This window comes from Prinia subflava, chromosome 3 (assembly GCF_021018805.1).
Source record: "Prinia subflava isolate CZ2003 ecotype Zambia chromosome 3, Cam_Psub_1.2, whole genome shotgun sequence".
NCBI lineage: Eukaryota > Metazoa > Chordata > Aves > Passeriformes > Cisticolidae > Prinia > Prinia subflava.
The window spans coordinates 41,888,080-41,906,200 of record NC_086249.1 but is presented as its reverse complement, the minus strand read 5'-3'; the positions used below and the strand labels follow the sequence as shown (position 1 = coordinate 41,906,200).

At 38.4% G+C, this 18,121-nt stretch overlaps 1 protein-coding gene across 5 annotated transcripts in view; it reads left to right on the top strand.

The window, feature by feature from the left end:
• Positions 1 to 18,121, top strand: part of TRPC4 (transient receptor potential cation channel subfamily C member 4) — a 131,526-nt gene that overhangs the window by 80,750 nt on the left and 32,655 nt on the right. For 4 of the 5 annotated variants that reach the window (XM_063391977.1, XM_063391975.1, XM_063391974.1 and 1 more), the window contains one exon: positions 15,042 to 15,378. In XM_063391977.1, coding sequence (XP_063248047.1) covers positions 15,042 to 15,378 — 337 coding nt within the window. Of the gene's footprint in view, positions 1 to 15,041; positions 15,379 to 18,121 lie in introns of those variants that run through there. The other variant, XM_063391978.1, reaches the window with a different exon arrangement.

Sequence of the window (18,121 nt, the reverse complement as noted above, 5' to 3'; positions counted from 1 at the left end):
AGGAGTCTCTGCTGATGCACCTACAAGCTTGCCTACAAACCTGGGGTAGATTTAGGACCGTATGTGCTGGTTTTGCATTGATTGACATTTGGTGGGGAGAGAAGCCACCCACGGAAGTGATTTTTCTAAGAAAAGCTGTGACAAAACCTATCAATTTCTGCAAACAAACTCTGTGCTTCTTCCCTCCTCTTTGCTCTAAGAACCAGTCTTAAAGGTGTAGAACTTAATATCCAGCATAAACAGAACAGACAATTGGCGATACAAGCATCATAAAATCACCCTAGCACACCATGTTACAAAGTGTCAAAAACTAACTAATCCTTGACTGTGCTAGATTTAACTCGCCTAAAATAAGAGCAACTGAGGCACATTTGGACTTGCTGACACTGTAGTTTCTACATGCTGTTGCAGTGCAATTTTTTCCACTGCCTGGCTCTCTCCATTGAGTGTTTATTGAACAAGATAGCCAAAGCAAACTTGTTTTAGGCCTGTCTGCTTTTTCTTTTGATCTGTCTTCTCTTTGTTCCACCAGATGTCCGCAAAGAATTCTTCACTTCCTTCCTTATCCCTTCCTTGGTTTAGTGTAAGCTTAGCTATCAAGATTAAAATAGCAAAGAATATCTTCATCCATTGCCTCCATCAATAAGTGCACCCATTGTCAAACAAAAGATTTATGAGAAAAACAAATGCTTGTTAGATGAACTCACTGTTGTGCCTCCAAAGAGATCAGATCTATATATATTCAGTTGAACAAAGAATAAAGCTTTCTAAACTTTCCAGCTCCAGGAAGTAGAAAAATTAGGAGAGATATTCAATTTGGCAGTGGTTTGACAAAGTAGATCTTGCATTTTGAAAGTCATATAGGGTTCAGTTTTGAGTGCTGGCATTTGAACTTCTAGGGTATTTTTCAAAGAGGAAGGAAAATGTTTACACAAAACGATCAACAAGTCCTCTTTGCAGAGACACTTGTCTTTCTTCTATAAATAGTAGGATGATATTCATCTGGGTTGAAATATGTTGGTTCTTGAGATATTTTACAAAAATAAGACATTTTAAGGAAAAAATCTGGGAGAGAAAGACCAATGCAGATCTTCAGAAAGTAGAAATTGCGGAAGGTCTACAGAGTGCAACATGCCTATGCTGTGTTGGTCAAGTACAAGGTCTGGCTTGTTAGGTTTTTTAGGTGGATGAAGAGGACACGTTTTACTCTGCCTGCTGTGCATAAAAGACAATAATGTTTAATTATCAGGCTAATGCAATTGTCTAAGTTAGAGGTTGTTCTAAATAGCTGACCTTGAGGGCTTTATTAGCAACCCTGTTAGGGTCCACAAAAAGACATGACTCTGTTACATGCCTTTTAACAGTAAGACAAGCTGAAAGTGTAACATCATGTGAAAAACATATCGTAAAATTAGTTCAAGTATTATTTTCTGCCTTCTTAATAGCACGCAGGAATCTAGAAGTAGCCATTTCTTGTAGTGTGCTTGTGCTGTGAGTTCCTGACTCATTCCACATAACCTCAGGTATTTGACTACCATGTCAGCAGCCCAGCCTTGGGTTCCTTCTTCATTGATGGGAAGAGACAGACATTTCCAAGCAACTCAGGACATCCAAGAACAAAATCATTTTTGTCACTATCTGTGTTGCTTACAATTATTGTAAAGGTGACAGGGGACAACTAGATGTGTTGTACAGGCTAAAAAAGAATAGCATATAGTTTCTGGAAGGTAACTAACAGTGGCTGTTTTTTTAAGTCTTGATATTCTGTTTCTCTGAGACCCAGAAAAGGCCCTTATGCTGAAATGATGAACCTGTTTACAGGAATCCCTTCCCATGCATTCTATGTGACCTAAGGGTCTGCCTGGAGAAGTAAACATGATGCAAATCTGCATTTCAGAGTTTTGGTCTGAGGGAAAAATCCTCAATTTTACATAGAGATTCTGAAGATCAGATGGAAAGTTTTGCAAGAGAGAACTGTTAGAGCTGTGACAACCTGCAAGATTGCACTTGTGTTGAGACACTTCATCATTATTGCCAAAGCTGAAACCTCTAGTGAATTTATTCAGAATCAGTCAAAATCCTGAAATAAAGAATAAAGCTTTTATATAAGCTGAAAAAATACTTTCTTTCACTGCATGTGGCCCTGTTCTCAAAAAAATAATTATTAGTCGAATCACATTAAAGGTAAGTAGCATAATAACACTTAAATGAGGAGAAATAATCATTTTCATAGAAAATTAAGGTTGGAAGTCTCTGTCATCAAGTGCACAGAGGAGGACACATAATTGCCTCTTTTCTCCTGTGGTATTAAGGAATCTGGCCACTTTAGCTTTTCTCATATGTTTTTGCCAGTATATAATCTGACATCTTTGCTGAAAGCATAAAAAAAAGACCCTAAATAAATTTTAAGGGTACAGGAATAGTATTTTTGTTCTTATTAATATTGCAGCAGTACTCTAGGGATATTTAACTTTCCAAATAGCTAAATGAGCTTGAAGTAATCAAGAGATATGAATTTTCAAGTGATTGAGGAAGGAAAAGGGTGGATCACTATAAAATTATTTATTACATCAAAAAATAGAATGTCATAGTGTTCAGCGTACAGATATTCTTGTCGCAGGAACAAAACACAAATACTTATATTAGAAAAAAATTAGTGAAACCAACAACACAATTAAACAATGAACTATTAAACAAATTTATCCTATTCTTCTTATACAAACTTTTCAACAGATATGATGATTCACTTCAAAACATTTAGGTGAAAATTATTATCTTATAATTTTCAAAAAGAAAATGAAGGAAAAGAAGTTCCCTTCCTTACTGCTTTCCTTCCTTCACAAATGCAATCAATGTAAATTGACCCAACATGACACTGCTAATATAAATACTGTGCCAATAAAAACATAAATATTATTCTTTCAGCCTTGGGTCCTTTGGCTTCTATCCTCCCTTAGTTTTTGTGGAAAAGCTGGGGTTTGTAACAAGTTTAGCAAGCTCAGTACTTCAGAGAAAGAAAAATACTTTCCCAAAGCAGTAGTGGTAATACATCTGCCATCAAGTCTTCTTTTCCAAAGAGGAGGTGAGTTTTTACCTTTGTGAGCTATCAAGGTTAGAGAATTAAAGAGGTTAGGTGTCAGATCCCTTGGCAGAATTTCTAAAATTCCCCAGAGAAAAAAAACTGATGTTGGATTATCTTTGAAGTTGTAGTATGAAGCACTAAAGGAGCTCATAGTTAAATCTGAGAGAGAGCTGGAGATGTTTCCCTGCACAATTACAATATAGTTTAGTTGACTATATAGTTTAGTTATGAAGTATGGGGTTTTTGGCTGCCATTCCTCCAACCTCTCACTGAAGAATTTGGATGCTGAAGAGGTCACCCTTTTTTTGTGCTGATAGGGACTGGATTTGGGAGAGCTGTAGATTCTGTTAGGGTTGGTACTAAATGGCACAGAGTGGGCAGCAGTAAGCAATAAAGAGAAACTGGAGTCTCACCACCATGACCTCATCAAGTAGGTATTTTGGGTGTAAATTTAAAAGAGTTGTGTGGTAAAGAGGTCTTGCATCCTGACTACAGTGTTTGATGGTATTAGTATGAGGTCTTTACAGATGCAGGGTGATTTTGTGGAAAAAAAAGATGGCTGAAGATGACATTAGCTCAAGAGGCATCACCAGAATGGCCTCTGTGGACTACAAGTCCAAGAGTCCAAGAGTCCAAGCAAGTCTTCGACCCAGCTGATTTTGTTAAAGCCTGTATCTTGAATATAGGATGATAAAGATTTACATGTGGTCTAAATTTAAATTGCTTGTCACATAGGAGCTTCAGGGGATTTTGTATGTTTACTTGGGCTTTTTCGTCTCTGTATTCACTTATGTCTTATTATACAGTTAGTTTCTTTATTCTTAATTGTAATGTATCACTGATTCTCAAATAAATTTCAGTTTAAAGAATGAATATGATCAGGAAACATCACAGAAGAGCAAAAAAACAGCAAAAGCAAATATTTCTTCAGAGTATCTTTCACAAGGATTAAAGATCATCTCCTTCTTATAAATGTACCCTTTATGACTTGCTGGAGCAGACACCAGGGCATGTATGTCATACAGGCAGTGACAACAGCCTGTGAAGTATATTTCTCTGACAGTGAACAAATGGCCTTTGATTTGTCAAGGAAGAATGTAGCCTCAAACCTTCAGGGACTGAAACCTTTGTTTATATCCTTTCACATATGCTTCTTCCCTCTCTAGCTTTTAAAGAGTGGTAATTTTTTTTTTCCAAACTTTAAAAGAAAATATGTTCCTTTACCTGGTAGTACAAGCCGATGTATTATGCCATATCTCCATAAGAGAATGCTGTGGAATCTGGCCAAACAAAAACATCTCCTGAGTTATCCAGTTACTAGAAACATGCAGTAGATTTTATAAACACCAGTCAAACATGGAAATGTATAATGTAAATCAGTAAAATACTGAGCAAGGAACTGGTCTGAAAGGTTGTCCATACTGCTGGATGCAAGCAGACCATAGCCTGACCATATGACTGAGTGGTGCTAAGGGATTTGTATGCAGACTGCAAAAAGATTTGCAGATTTGCCTTGCACAGACCTGTCTGGAGAAATAAAAAATGGAACCAGGCAAGAGACAGTAGGTAGGGGGGATGACTGGGATCAAATGCTCAGACTCAGTCACTGATTTCTTCAGTTTAGATGAGGCCTGAACATCCTTAATAGTCATTCTTATGTAATTGTCAATTAAAATTGACTCTTTATTGATTCTTTTGTCACTCTGGTTCTTCACCATGAAAGAAAGCAGCAGTGTCCAGACATCTTTATAACAACAGTGAGAGTAACTCCAGGTTTTTATTTGAGGTAAACCAAACTCTAATGTTTTGCCACAAATTCCAGAGCTTCATAAGAGGAAAGAACTATCCAAGGACTGTAATGATTTATCCAGGCTGGCAGGTGCTGGATAGACAGATTTTCATTAACATCTGTAGTAGGTATCTTCCCATTACATGAAAGCACAGTATTTCTTAGGTCTGTTCACAAGAGTAATTTTCTTCAACCATAACCTATTCTTAGGTGTGAAAGAGCTTTTGAAAAGCAAGACTTTGGAGCAGGCATTTATACCCCCCTGAAATACTTTCCAAGATCAATATTTTGTGTTTAAACTGCAGAAGCTGCACATGGCTGCACTTGACTGATAAAACTGATGCATCTTCTAGAGACCCACATGCATTTCTTCTGAAAATGGAGTTAGAACAATGCTCACTGAGCATCCCTGCCAAAGAGTTACCATTTCAGTTTAGTCTTTCTGCAGGAACTGGGTGATTAATCTGATTTCTCAGCCCTCAAAACTCTTGCAAAAAAACACAGCCAAGTTAAACAAGAGGAACCTAAAGATAAAAATGCATTAAAGTATTTGAAAAGAAAGAAAAGCAGATTGACTGTATACATTCTGTTCCTAAGTATTTATGAAACTGCAAAGCCAAATCTACACATTAATAGAGAACTTTCAACAGAAAAATATGCTGTTTATTGCTTTATTTATCTTGAATGCCTTTGAAATCAGTCTGTATTTTTGTTTTCCCCTTATCCCTCTAATTCTGTATTCAGTCAGCCTTCATATGTGGTTATGCTTTCCAGGAACTGTGTTCCAAATGATTTTGGGGAATTTTAGCCTCTTCAGTTCCCCACAAGCTTCACATCATAAACAGTCACTTCTAAAGAGACTGGGAAACCTTGGAGTTCAACTTTCTTATCTCTTGGCTAGAACAGTATAAGCATGGAGTCAAGAACAGTTATGCTTAATATCCATTTTTCCTATAAGGATGCAGGATGGCACCTCATAAAGTTAAGCTAACAGAGTGAAATCTATATTTGCCTGGTGCTAATGGGAGGTGATTAGCATTGTTTTTACAGAAAATATTAAACAGTGCAACAAAATATCACTGATCCAAGGTTTCTCCTCACAGAAACAGTAAAAGAGCCTGAAAATGAACAAAAGAAAGCATTAAAATTTTTGCATTCACGTTTCTTTCAAATAACTCAATACCCTGCTCCAATTTGAAAGGTCAGTCAGAAAAAGAAAGTGGAACTAATGATTACTCTCTACCTTGTTTTGGCCTCTGCAACAAGCTGAGCAAATGAGGAACAGGGTGATGCCCTCCAGTGATGCCCACAGAAATTCTCACACTAGCAGGCAATGCCCAGAGGAAGAATCTAGCTGTTCTAGTTGCTTTCCTACCCATCCCTCACTCAAAGCTTTTCTTAGCTAATTTTTCTCCAGTTAAACTCTCACTGTGTTCTGTGCTTTAGCGGCTTTCAACATATTTGCAGCTCCCTTGTGAATTTTGAAATGGTTGGTCGATTAATTCGTAACTTTTTTCCTTCTGGCGATGTGGCAGCTACAGAAGTAGACAAAGTGGCAGAATGTTCTGGGTGTGAAGGCAGTCACTGGTTCTGTCATGTAGTGGAACTATAACTAACTTGGATCCTAACCCCTTCTGGCTGACCAGCTAATGCTTGGAGGCCTCACCGATCTAGGACACAAAACCAACTTAAATGTAAGAAAAATAGAGTCATAGAACAATTTGGGTTGGAAAGGAGCTTTAATTGCTTATTGCCCGTTGATCCAGAGCTATGGTTTTTACATTTTACATTCCCTGTGTTGGTATGTGAAGTTTTTTTTAGAATACATGTTGATTTTGGTCTTGTAAAATGAACTTGAACTTCTGAGATTATAAACAAAATGTGTTTATTGTCTCGATTTATTCAGTGTTAGAATGAATGGTGAGAGAATGATCAGCCACTATTTCTTTTCTCTTGTGAAGTAGTGTATTTTGTAGAAATTATTGGTACAGACAGGAAATTTGGTGTCAGAGGTATATGAAGAGTGCCTTGGGAGTAATAAGATTGAAATGACAGAGACTTAAGCAAATATGTGCCCAGTCATATTTATCTTCTTGCTTGCTGGTGTCCCCAGGTGTTTTCTGCAAAGTTACTCCCTAGACCATGAATTCTAGCTTGCACTCTTGCACAGGGTTATTCTGTCCCAAATTCAGGACTTTACATAGAAGTATCAATTTTATTTTTTGTTTGCTATGCATGAAAATAACCAGCTAGCAGGTGTATTAACGAGAATGCAGTATAACAGAACCAAGTTTGTATTTTATTTTCTCTTCAGATGCTTACAGGGATTCAGTAATTTTTTTTCCCTACAAAAATGTCTTGAATTATGGTGCTTCTAACACTTGCCCAGAGTGGGAGCTTGAAGTATTATACCAACATCACAATTCTGAAGTTTTGGGCCATTTTCACAATCATTGCAAAGCCCAATAAGTGATTCATTTTTCTTTACCACTGGGAAGTCTAACAAAGCTATTCATGCACAGCTGGTTCCTAACAACTGCATTCTAGTTTCAGTTGCCATTGCCTTTCCTAAGCAATTAATCAGAATAACTGCAATTATAGATACATCTTGACTTATTTAATAGATATTTAATAGTTTTTTTCTGTGCTGATTCATTTTACTGAGAAGGAGTAATGAATCAAAGTAAGAGCTTCTGCTTGTGTTGATGTAGCAAATGAGAAATTTAAAATGCTCAAAGCTGCAATATCATTAATCCTTTTAACAAAGCATTTCAGTTTTTACTTTTCTATTTTCCTTTTATTTTGTTTCCTTCCTCCTCATATTTGAAGTTACACAACAGAATAGTTAAAATAAAAAAAACCTGGAATTATATTCTGTTCTTGGTGAGAGGAATGTAAACCCTGGATTTTATGATGAAGGTACCTGTGCTGTGAATTTGCTCTGCTGAAGGGATCTGATGTGACTCAGGCTGCCCCTACAGTGTACAAGGTGGTGTGGTCTGGTGCTCTGATCCCAACTGTCCTGTTTATAGCTGGGATAGAGTTAATGTTCTTCTTAGCAGCTGGTACAGTGCTGAGTTTTGGGTTTAGTATGAATGTAATGTTGGTAACACGCTGATGTTTTGGTTGTTGCTGAGCAGTGCTCACCCTCAGCCAAGGACATCTTGTGTCCCGTGCTCTGCCAGCGGGCAGGTGCACGAGGGGCTGGGAGGGAGCATGGCCAGGACAGGTGACCCAAACTGGCCAAAGGAGTGTTCCATACCCTGGAATGCCATACCATGTATATAAACCGGGGGAGGATGGTTAGGTGGGGGCAGTCTCTTCTCGGGGATGGGCTGGGCAGCACCCAGCTGTGGGTGGGCAATCGCATTGTGCGTCACCTGTTTCTTGGGGCTCGTTCCTCTCCCTCTTCTTATTTATCATTATTATTGCTGTTTTTTGATATTACTTTAATTCAATCGCTCAGTGCTTCTTATTTCTACCTACTTTTTTTAACGTTTTTCCAATTTTCCCCCCCACTGCACTGAGAGGAGTGGGGTGGTGAGTGAGCAGCTCTGTGGTATTTTGTTGCCAGCTGGGGGTTAAACCATGACAGTGAGGGAGCTCACTGGGCCCCTTAAGGACACAGCTGCAGATAGAGCTGAGTAAAAGTAGACCAGTGGTTTGCATCCAGCAGGAATCGTGATTATTGCGATGGTCTGCTCCAGTTGGCACAAGATTTAGAAGGGGTGGACCTGAGAAGATTCATAGGATATGGTGCACGAATCAGGGTTTCTGGCCTGAGGCAGAAAACATTCAGTATAACTGTACCCAAAGGAATCCAGAACACAGTTCTTAGCTTTTGGAAGGGAAAATGTAGAGCTGATCTAGTCAATAACATTAAAGAGTTTAAATTGCAATTAAATGTTGTTTGTCTTAATGAAGCAGTCCTCACGGAGTAAGTGCTGAAATTGTCAAATACAGCCTTTGGGGGAAGATACAGAAAAGAACATGCAGCGACATCTCTAAAGGGAGTAACAACCTACCAAATTTAGGAGTCTTCTTAGTGAGATTGGGACTTGAATCTGTCATTAGTGCCAATGCTTTTCACAAACAATAGATAGAAAATACTGACATGTGAATTTGAAGTTAAACTATTTAGTTTAATAGGTTTTCATTAAATATCCGTGAAAATTTGTAAAATATGGAAAGTAAAGTATTCTAGAGAAAGAAAAAGCAATTGAGCTTGAGTCTTGTCAAATGGGAGCACAATCACTGAGAATTGTGTGTAACAAAGCAGCAGACCTCAGAGCAAACCTTTCCTACCCGTGTGTCTCTAATGGCAGTACAGCACAACAGAGAATCTGGCCATGACTTCAAAAAAGTATTAATAAGAAATGTTATGATAAGTGTTTTCATCTGTTTCCTCCTCTTTAACATTAAGCTGCTAGAGAATGCTATTAGAGATAATTCTTTGGGCTACAGCATAACTCACTTGTATATGCCAGAAAGGAAATAAACTTTCTTTGACAGCTTTCATTTCTAGATGGCAAATTACATCCTTTTTTATATAACATACTCAACCACCTATTGATGTCAAAATGAGAATTTAATTTGGACCTCAGATTTTGTGAGACTGCTATTATAAATGTAAAAATGAGCATCTTGATACAAGTGGAGGTTTTTAATATCTTTTTTATTTCATAATACAGTGAAATAAGTACTTGAAGATAATATTGTGGCACGGTAAAGAGCTCACAACTTATTCTGATGGTATTTTATTTATAAAAGTATTATTTGTTTATAGTTAATAGTATCAGTTGTGTTATTTCCTCATCATTTCATTGACTGAGAGATGCATTCTGTGTTATATATGTGCTTAGATAACACTAGAATCAGGCTCTGTTGTTATTTAAACCAGATTATTTTTGCTGGCACTGTGAATAATTTCTGTTTTTCAATGGTCTTAGGGAAGAGCCAATTCCCAGCATGGCAACTAAGAGAATGAATACCAGGACATTTTCAGATGGCAGACTCTATGAAGGAGCTAAAGATGTGAAATCAGGAATAATCATATAGCAAAATCCCTTGTGTAATTACAAACTGCTGGAAGCTATTGGAAGCCATCATAATGTGAAAATATAAACTTGCTGATTGCTAATTTTGTGGAGACAATGTCAAAGTCAAATAACATAATACTGTCAGTACAAAAGATACTCATGAATAGTGAAAGAATACCTCCAATCTCTCCAATTAAGAAGTGAAAATATTTTGGCATAGGTATTGCAGAACTGGAAAATTAATGTCACAGAGTATTTCTATTTCTGCTAGTCACAAAATACTTGTGTAAAATAGGTTGGTTTTTTTTTTCTTAATCTCCAAATTCATTAGGGGACTTACATGTCTACTTAGCTTTAATATGTGATCATCCTAGACATAATGCCATCCTTTATAACAGGATTTTTCCTATGCTGGAGCACGTCTTCTTCCACCCACTTTTACTCTTCCTTTCTAATACAAAGGTTTCTATAGTATAAATATGAATTGACCACAGAATTTTGTCATTAAGACTTTTTCCTTATTTTTTCTGTAGAGAAGGGCTTTTCAGTGGATAAATTAAAAGTGTAATAAGAATTTACTAAGAATTTACTTTTAATAAGAAAAAGTGGAATCAGTAATAAAACATATTAAACACAGATTAAATTACTTGATCTATTTAACTGTTTTTTATGTGTGAGTAATGTCTGTGAGACAGTCTACATGGGCAGCATTTATACTGCGAGTCCCAGGAAGGTTTCCCTGCCACCAGTTCCTGTATGCTCTCAAATATTTACTTGTGAAGCATGAAAACATCTTCCCCTCATTTCTTTTGGTCCTCCCCAAGGACCAGAAGGGACAAAGTTGCCTTTTCTGTGCGGCTGAAGAACTAAACTGTAGGGTTCCCCACTGTGCACTCTTTTCTTCCATCAGGGTATAACTTTTCCCTGTTTGAAACCTTACTTCATTTTTTAGCTAATGTAATAAATGTAGCTGTAACTACTGACCATATTTCACAGCATATGATGACAATCTCTTGACAAGAAAAATGAAAGCAGTCGAATCTATGAGAATTACTTTGGACATTCATTGATAAATTAAACTTTAAAAGAAGTTTCATCAGGACATTTAGGATAATTTTCCAAATATCTAAAGAATACTTTGGATTGGTTTGTAGTTAATGTTACATGACAAATGAGGCTCAGAAGCATGAAGGAAAGTCTTCAGTGAAGAGCCAGATATTTTTGTTGCTTCAGGACATTGCTAACCAACCTTGCCAATGTGTTGTTACATTAAAAATACACCAGCATGAAACTGGATATTTGGGCCTCTCAGAAATGCATTATATCATCTGTAGATAAACACACCGTGTTGTGTTTTCTGTTACAGACCTTTGCCTGCGGCACTAGAACTGCTCCCCTTCACATACAGCTCTTTAAATGCAGACACAGTATTTCATATGCTTGCTCCATACCATACTATTATTTGTTTCTTATGTGTTTTATGTCAAGCAAGTAATTTATAGCACATTACCAAGGCTTCTCCTCTGACACCAGCCATATCAAATGTATAGTCTGTGTAAATTTTGTTCTGTAATCAGAGGATCCAACCAGTGCTAGAATCTCTTGTCAGTCATATTCTGAAGAAAAATGATTGCTAATTTCTTAGGAAATTACTACTTTAGAAATTCTCTCTTCAGTGTCTGGGATCTGAAAATTTTCTGCACTTTCCGAAAAACCAGAAGACCATCTTTCATACATTGTACCTCAGCCACACAATCCCAACACCATAATATGGGTATTAGAAGACAAGAAGCATTTTTTAAGCCTTCTCAGAAATGCTTTCTCTATTAACAATAACAGTTTTGCATATTAATCTTTTTAAAGATTGGAACTAAGCAATGCAGTGCCCACCCCATCATGGAGCATCCTCCAGATGATGCATTCAGCAAGGATCTCCTCATGGCATGAGGTACCTCTGCATCAGTTCTGGTCTGCCCAGTCCCAGGGCAGCCCAGTATTTGGACACTGGAAAAACTCCTGCCTTTTATTTAATTTCCTCTACATTGCAAACAAGAAAATCAATTCCCTTTTAGCCATGCTTGGCAAGGAGTAGGTCCCCCACATCTGTCACCAGACCTTTCTGGGCACTGGCAGCTATTCCTACACATAGGTCCTCAACACTGTGAGGGTGGCCAAGGGTGTTTAGAAAGGAGGCACAGACAAGACTTAGGAACTGATTACTTTAGGTGAGAGGATACATAATGGGAAGATATTATGAAGAGGAGGAAGCAAACATCGACCTGGCATTCTCCAGGGCAAAAAGAGAGAAATATTTTATTGAGGAATTATTCCGTGAGTCACACTTTTTCACTAGTCAAGCAAAGCACTAATCTGTACCTACTCAGTCTAATTAAGTTGAAAAATGTTTTAGGGAAAATAAACTTGGCAAAAACATAACTTTGAAACCATCTGCTCTGAATGCACACACTATTATTCCAGACATTTGTACCTTGAAAGAAACAACCTGAAACCTTTAGAATGTGTTTCTCCTAATGGAGGAGTACACTCTGTTGCTCTATTTTAAGGCTATTTTCAAGATCTTTACAGTAGGAGTACATTTTCTTATCTTTCTCAAAAGTCAGAGGCAGCTTCACTGTTGGTGTCTGGTAGGCAAATTTGTCTCTACTAAAGACTCTGACATTTCTTCAATGTACACCAGGTTTGAATTTGTCTGAGGTAATCAATTCTGACAAGATCCAGACATATATAGAAAGATGCATGCTGACTCTTATTTCATTCCAATCTAAAGAACATTTTTTTAGCAGTAGTAATCCCAGTGATTTTGGAAACAGTTTGAGAAGTTACCTGTTATTCACCCCCAAAGGAACTTGGCTCCTGTGGTTATAAGTATTATCAAAATAATGTAAGATCCCAAAATAGGTGCATTTGATTCGAGTTCAAGTCTGAAATTATTTTAGTGAAAAAGCATAATTTTGTAATAACAGAAAAAGGTTTCTGCGTAGCTTTACTAGGTATTCAGCTAATGACTCAATCCATAGTATGTATGTATTATGCTCAAACGTGTATGAGTTTGCATGGTAAGATTTTGGTAGCTGGGCTGCTTAAGTGAGATGCTGCCAGAAGATTGCCCCCTTTCTCCCATGTTCAATGCCATATACTCCAAGATGGACATGCTTCTGACCAAAGTTGAGCCCGTCACTGGTGATGGTGGTGCCTCTGGGATAGCAAATTTAAGGAGAGGAACGAAGTTAGTGCACAGGAACAATTTCAGACAGGGTACAAGAGAGTGAGAAGATGTGAGCAACACGGCTCTGCACCCAGGCCAATGGAGAAGGAGAGGGAGGAGGTGTTCCAGGTTCCAGAGCAGAGACTCCTCTGCAGCTGGTGAGGAAGACCATGGTATGGCAGGCTGTCACCCTGCTCCCCATGGAGGTCCATGGTAGAGCAGAGATCCACCTGCACCCCTGAGTAACTCTACACTGGAGTGTGTAGTTGTGTGAAGGAGACTGTGGCCTGCTGGGAACTCTGCACTGGACCAAGCTCCTGGCAAGACCTGTAGTCCTGTGCAGAGAGGAGTCCAAGATGGAGCAGGTTTTCTGGCAGGACTAATAAATCCATGGAGGACCCATGCTGGAGAAGTCTGCTCCTGAGGAACTGCACCCCACAGAAGGGACCCGAGCTGGAGCAGCTCCTCTTGAAGAACTGCAGCCTGTGGGAAGGAGTCCTATTGTAGAAAGTTGTGGAGAACTGTCTCCCATGGGAGGAAGCCCATGATGGAGCAGGGTAAGAGTGTGAGAAGTCCTCCCCCCGAGGGGAACGTAGGGGCAGAGACAACATGAGGAACTGACCACAGCCCTCATTCCCGTCTTCCTATGCCACGTGGGGGTCAGGAGTGAAGTTGAGCCTGGGAAAAAGGAAGGGGTGAGAGAAAGCTGATTTTAAGATTTGATTTTATTTCTGATTATTCTCCTCTGGTTTGATGGGTAATGAATTAATTGGCCCAAGTCTATTTTGCTCATGATGGTAATTGGTGAGTGATCTCTCACTGTCCTTATCTTGACCATGTGCCTTTCCTCGTATCTTCTTTCTTTCCCCTCTCCAGCTGAGGACTGGAGTGGTAGAGTAGTTTTGTTTGGCACCAGGCATCCAGCCAGCATTAAACCACCAGAATAGCAGAAGGAAAATGCCTGTTTTCATTCCTTTCTTTTTTTTTTTTTTTTTTAATGCAACCCTGGCCCTCTTTGATACATATGTTGCTTCTATTCTGCCTTTTATGTCAATTCCTCTGTACTGCTACTCTGTCACCTTTATCAAAGAAAACAATGGGTGAATAGGAACTTGTAATCAAAGGAAAGTATGACATACAACCTTGATATATACTTCTTTGAAAAGCTATCTGAAAAATATTAAATATTTACTTGGTTTTGGGGGGTTTGGGTGAAATTCAGTTTTAAGGATCATATTCTAAAAAATAAAACCCTGTCATAACAGGTAACAGATAGACCATAAAGCATTGCACAGGATAGGTGTGTATCCTAACAAGGGTTAGTGAAACACTGGGGAATGCTAGTGCTTAGTTCACATTATGTAAGTATTCTGTAATGCATCTGTTTTGTCAGTAATAAAGCATGTAAACATGAATTTTAGAAAACTAGCAGGGAACATACTGAGAACAGTTTGTTCATGGCTGTGGAATCCAGTTTCATCATTTGCAGACCTCAGTTGTGCTCCTTGGTTTCATATCAACTTCTACCTCATATTCTGTGAATTCTCCACAAATGTTGCTGATTAAATAATAGAAATATTTGTGAACTTGCTTTTCAGTTTCCAGTTAGGTTTTGAAGTCCACATGTTTCACACTCTGTTGATTCCTTGTGTACTCAACCAATGCAGAAGTGAAGCTCTATTGTGAAAAGTAAATGTTTGTTTCTCTGTACTGTACTTTTGGCATTGATGGAAAGGCAGGCTGACCCAGCCCTGTCTTACTGATATAAACAGTATGAGTGGGTTTGGACAGGCTGTGGATTTATTTTAATTTTTTTAATCTCTATCTACTAAAGATACATAGAAGGAAAAAAAAGCTTTACAGAGGCAGCAAGACACTAACTCTCTTCCTTTGTTCTCTCTGTAGTTTGTTGCTCAGCCCAATTGCCAGCAGCTGCTTGCATCCCGCTGGTACGACGAATTCCCCGGATGGCGGAGGCGACACTGGGCAGTGAAGATGCTGACATGTGTTGTGATAGGACTCCTTTTCCCAGTCTTCTCTGTGTGCTACCTGATAGCTCCCAAAAGCCCACTGGGGCTGTTCATCAGAAAGCCATTTATCAAGTTTATCTGCCATACTGCATCGTACTTGACTTTTCTGTTCCTGCTGTTGCTTGCCTCTCAGCACATCGACAGGTCAGACCTCAGCATGCAGGGACCCCCTCCAACCATCGTCGAGTGGATGATATTACCGTGGGTCCTGGGTAAATGTATTACTAAAGAAAATACAGTGAAAAGTATTTTGACCACTGCGTTTTTGCCAAGCGTTCCTGAGGCAGGATACAGAGAGTTCTGTCATGAAATATTGACCTAACAAAGCAGACAAATGGTCCATCTCCTCCAGTGCTTAGCAGGAGTAGTTCACAACGTAGACAAACAGCAGAGTTTGAAAATCCAGAGTGTCACCATCTGGTAGATTACAGTGAGGAAAAACAAAAGATATCAAGGATTCCTTCCTATGATTATACAGTGCCCCAAAACATACATACTGTCTTTTCTTTTTAATATCTATTTTCTCCAGACCAGAAATCATTCTGGTTCTTGTAAGCATCCATTTTTAAAATTTGCTAATCTACTTTTAAAAAGAATCCCATTGCTACAAGAATTATTTTTCATGTAGGGAAATGAGGTATAATGTAATTTCTGTAGTGTTATTACTAACCTTAGTTACCTACAGTATGCTTCTTTCTAAATGACAGATGCACCTATTGCAAATAATGATGATCAGCATTCTTCAGTGAGTATTTTCATTAAAATATGCACACAGAGGAATTTTTTTTGGTTCAAGAACTTGTCACTCAATTCAAACCAGATACCCTATATCAGAAGGAATAAGAAAATTCCCTAGCATTTTTAAAATGGAAGAAAAAAACCCCTTACCTCTCTATCCTTATAGTGTAAAATAAAAATTTTGGCCTGGGATTATTGAAAGCCTACTTTGTATGGGCCATGTCATTCTTTACATGATTCTTCCTTCCTATGATTCTAGTGTTATCCTAGATGCCCCCTAACTGCCTGTCTACTCTGCAGGATGGTAATTTCTCTCAGTGTACTGTGGTCTCTCCCCTTTTTCTTACTTTAAGAATCAACACAAGTTGGACCAGGTCAGGGCAAATCTATTTGTCAAAAATAAAATTATAGAAGGACTTAGTAGTCTTGACTGCAAGAATTTAGTTTTGATATATTCATTAAAATGGTTATCACATAGACAGGTACCAGCAGAAAAATTTCTGAAATTTTGGAGGGATTTTGATACCATGACTTCTCCTAGACCTTTTCATTAAGATACTGTGTATCTTCCATTTTTTCCTAAACATGTGTGTTTCTTTAGGGCAGTGTAACTTTTGGCCCCATTGATCCCATGTAATTTACTACACTTTTGAATTTGTAATACACTGGTTGGCTGTGCCTGGTATTCTGAAGAACAACAATTCAGTGGCTTTTCCTCTGTATGTACCTTGGTAGATCACTGTGGGAAGCAGGAGGCAGGTGTACGTCTGCTTTTCGCTTAGAAAAACAAGTGTGCGTGTCTACGCCTATTTGTCAGGCACCTGTCAGAAGGGCCTGCCTTCCACAGGTGAACTGCTTTTTGGGATTTCCCCCATGGCAGCACAGCAGTCCTCACCATCAGCCTTCACCGTGAGGTGGGTTTTCCTTGGCTGCGTAAATATTTCTAATACATTAAAAAAGCCAGAATCTAAGATTATTGCAAAGAATAATATTGCAAAGAAATTACTCAATCTGGGAGCTTCTCTAGATGGGCATTTCTTACAGACAAGTCAGACTAAGTTCTGTAAACAAGTTTCACATTTCAGTATTAAAACAAAAAATTCCTCCAGTTAATTTTCCCAGTTTTGTATCATCAAGAAAGGAGAAACTAATATAAAAACTATTGTCTTTATACATTGCCTCAGAAATACAGTGCTTAAGTGGAGCAAGAGGCCCTTGTGTGCTGTGCCATGGCCAGAGAAGATATTAGTATCTTTTCTGTCTGGTCTTCCAAAATAGCAAGTATCTAGTCAGATTTCACAGTATCCTGAGGTTAAAGGATAATAAGAACAAATGCATAGCTGGCACATAGACCTTGACATGACAAAGTGGATTTTGTCGTTAACCTGTCTTTTAATAGAGCTGAAAGAAGGAGGCACAATTTGAGAAGGGCACAAGCTAGTTTCTAGTAAAAGCAATTCAAAAATTTTAGTGACTCGCTCCTCTCCAGAAAAAACTCAGTGGGAAGAAGAAGAACCTCTATTACCCTCAACCTCTGACATAGCTGTTTACTCTGGAAGATGTTTAAGTAACTCAGCATCCCAAAGCACGTTTTTGAAGACACCGTTAACTCTGAGAATTATGTTGTTTAAGATGACTATCTTTTCTAAAAGAAACATTAATATTTTCAGTATAGACTCATATGTCTGGATTATGCCTGTGCTGGCCAAACCCATCATCTGCAAGCAGTACAGGTCAAGTCAAGGGAGCCACTTTCATAAACAAAAGTTCATGAGCATGGATGAAGATCAGTAATTTGATACCATTTGTTAAATAGCTTGTAGTCAATCTAGACTGTGCTGTTTAGAAAAAACATGCCTTCCAAAATCTCTTGCATCCAAAATGATGCATTTTGCTCACTGATCTCTAGTGTTTCCTAACCAGCAGTTTCCTGTTCCAGTTTCACATTTTCTGTGTTCAGCTTTCAGGTTCTGGTTGCTGTAGTGCCTTAGCCCAGCCAAATAATGAGGCCTCAGATTCACCCATCATAATTTAAGGCAATTCATTTGGTACCTGATTTCCCTGTACCACTGAAGGAGACACACATCTCCACAGGACATTCCAGCTCACAGCATGTGATGAACATGTCCATTTCAGCTTTTTGTTTGTGTATTTAGGTCTTTTTCATTTTGTGTTTTTCTGTTTGGTGGCTTTTGGTTGAGGGGGTTTGTTTTGTTC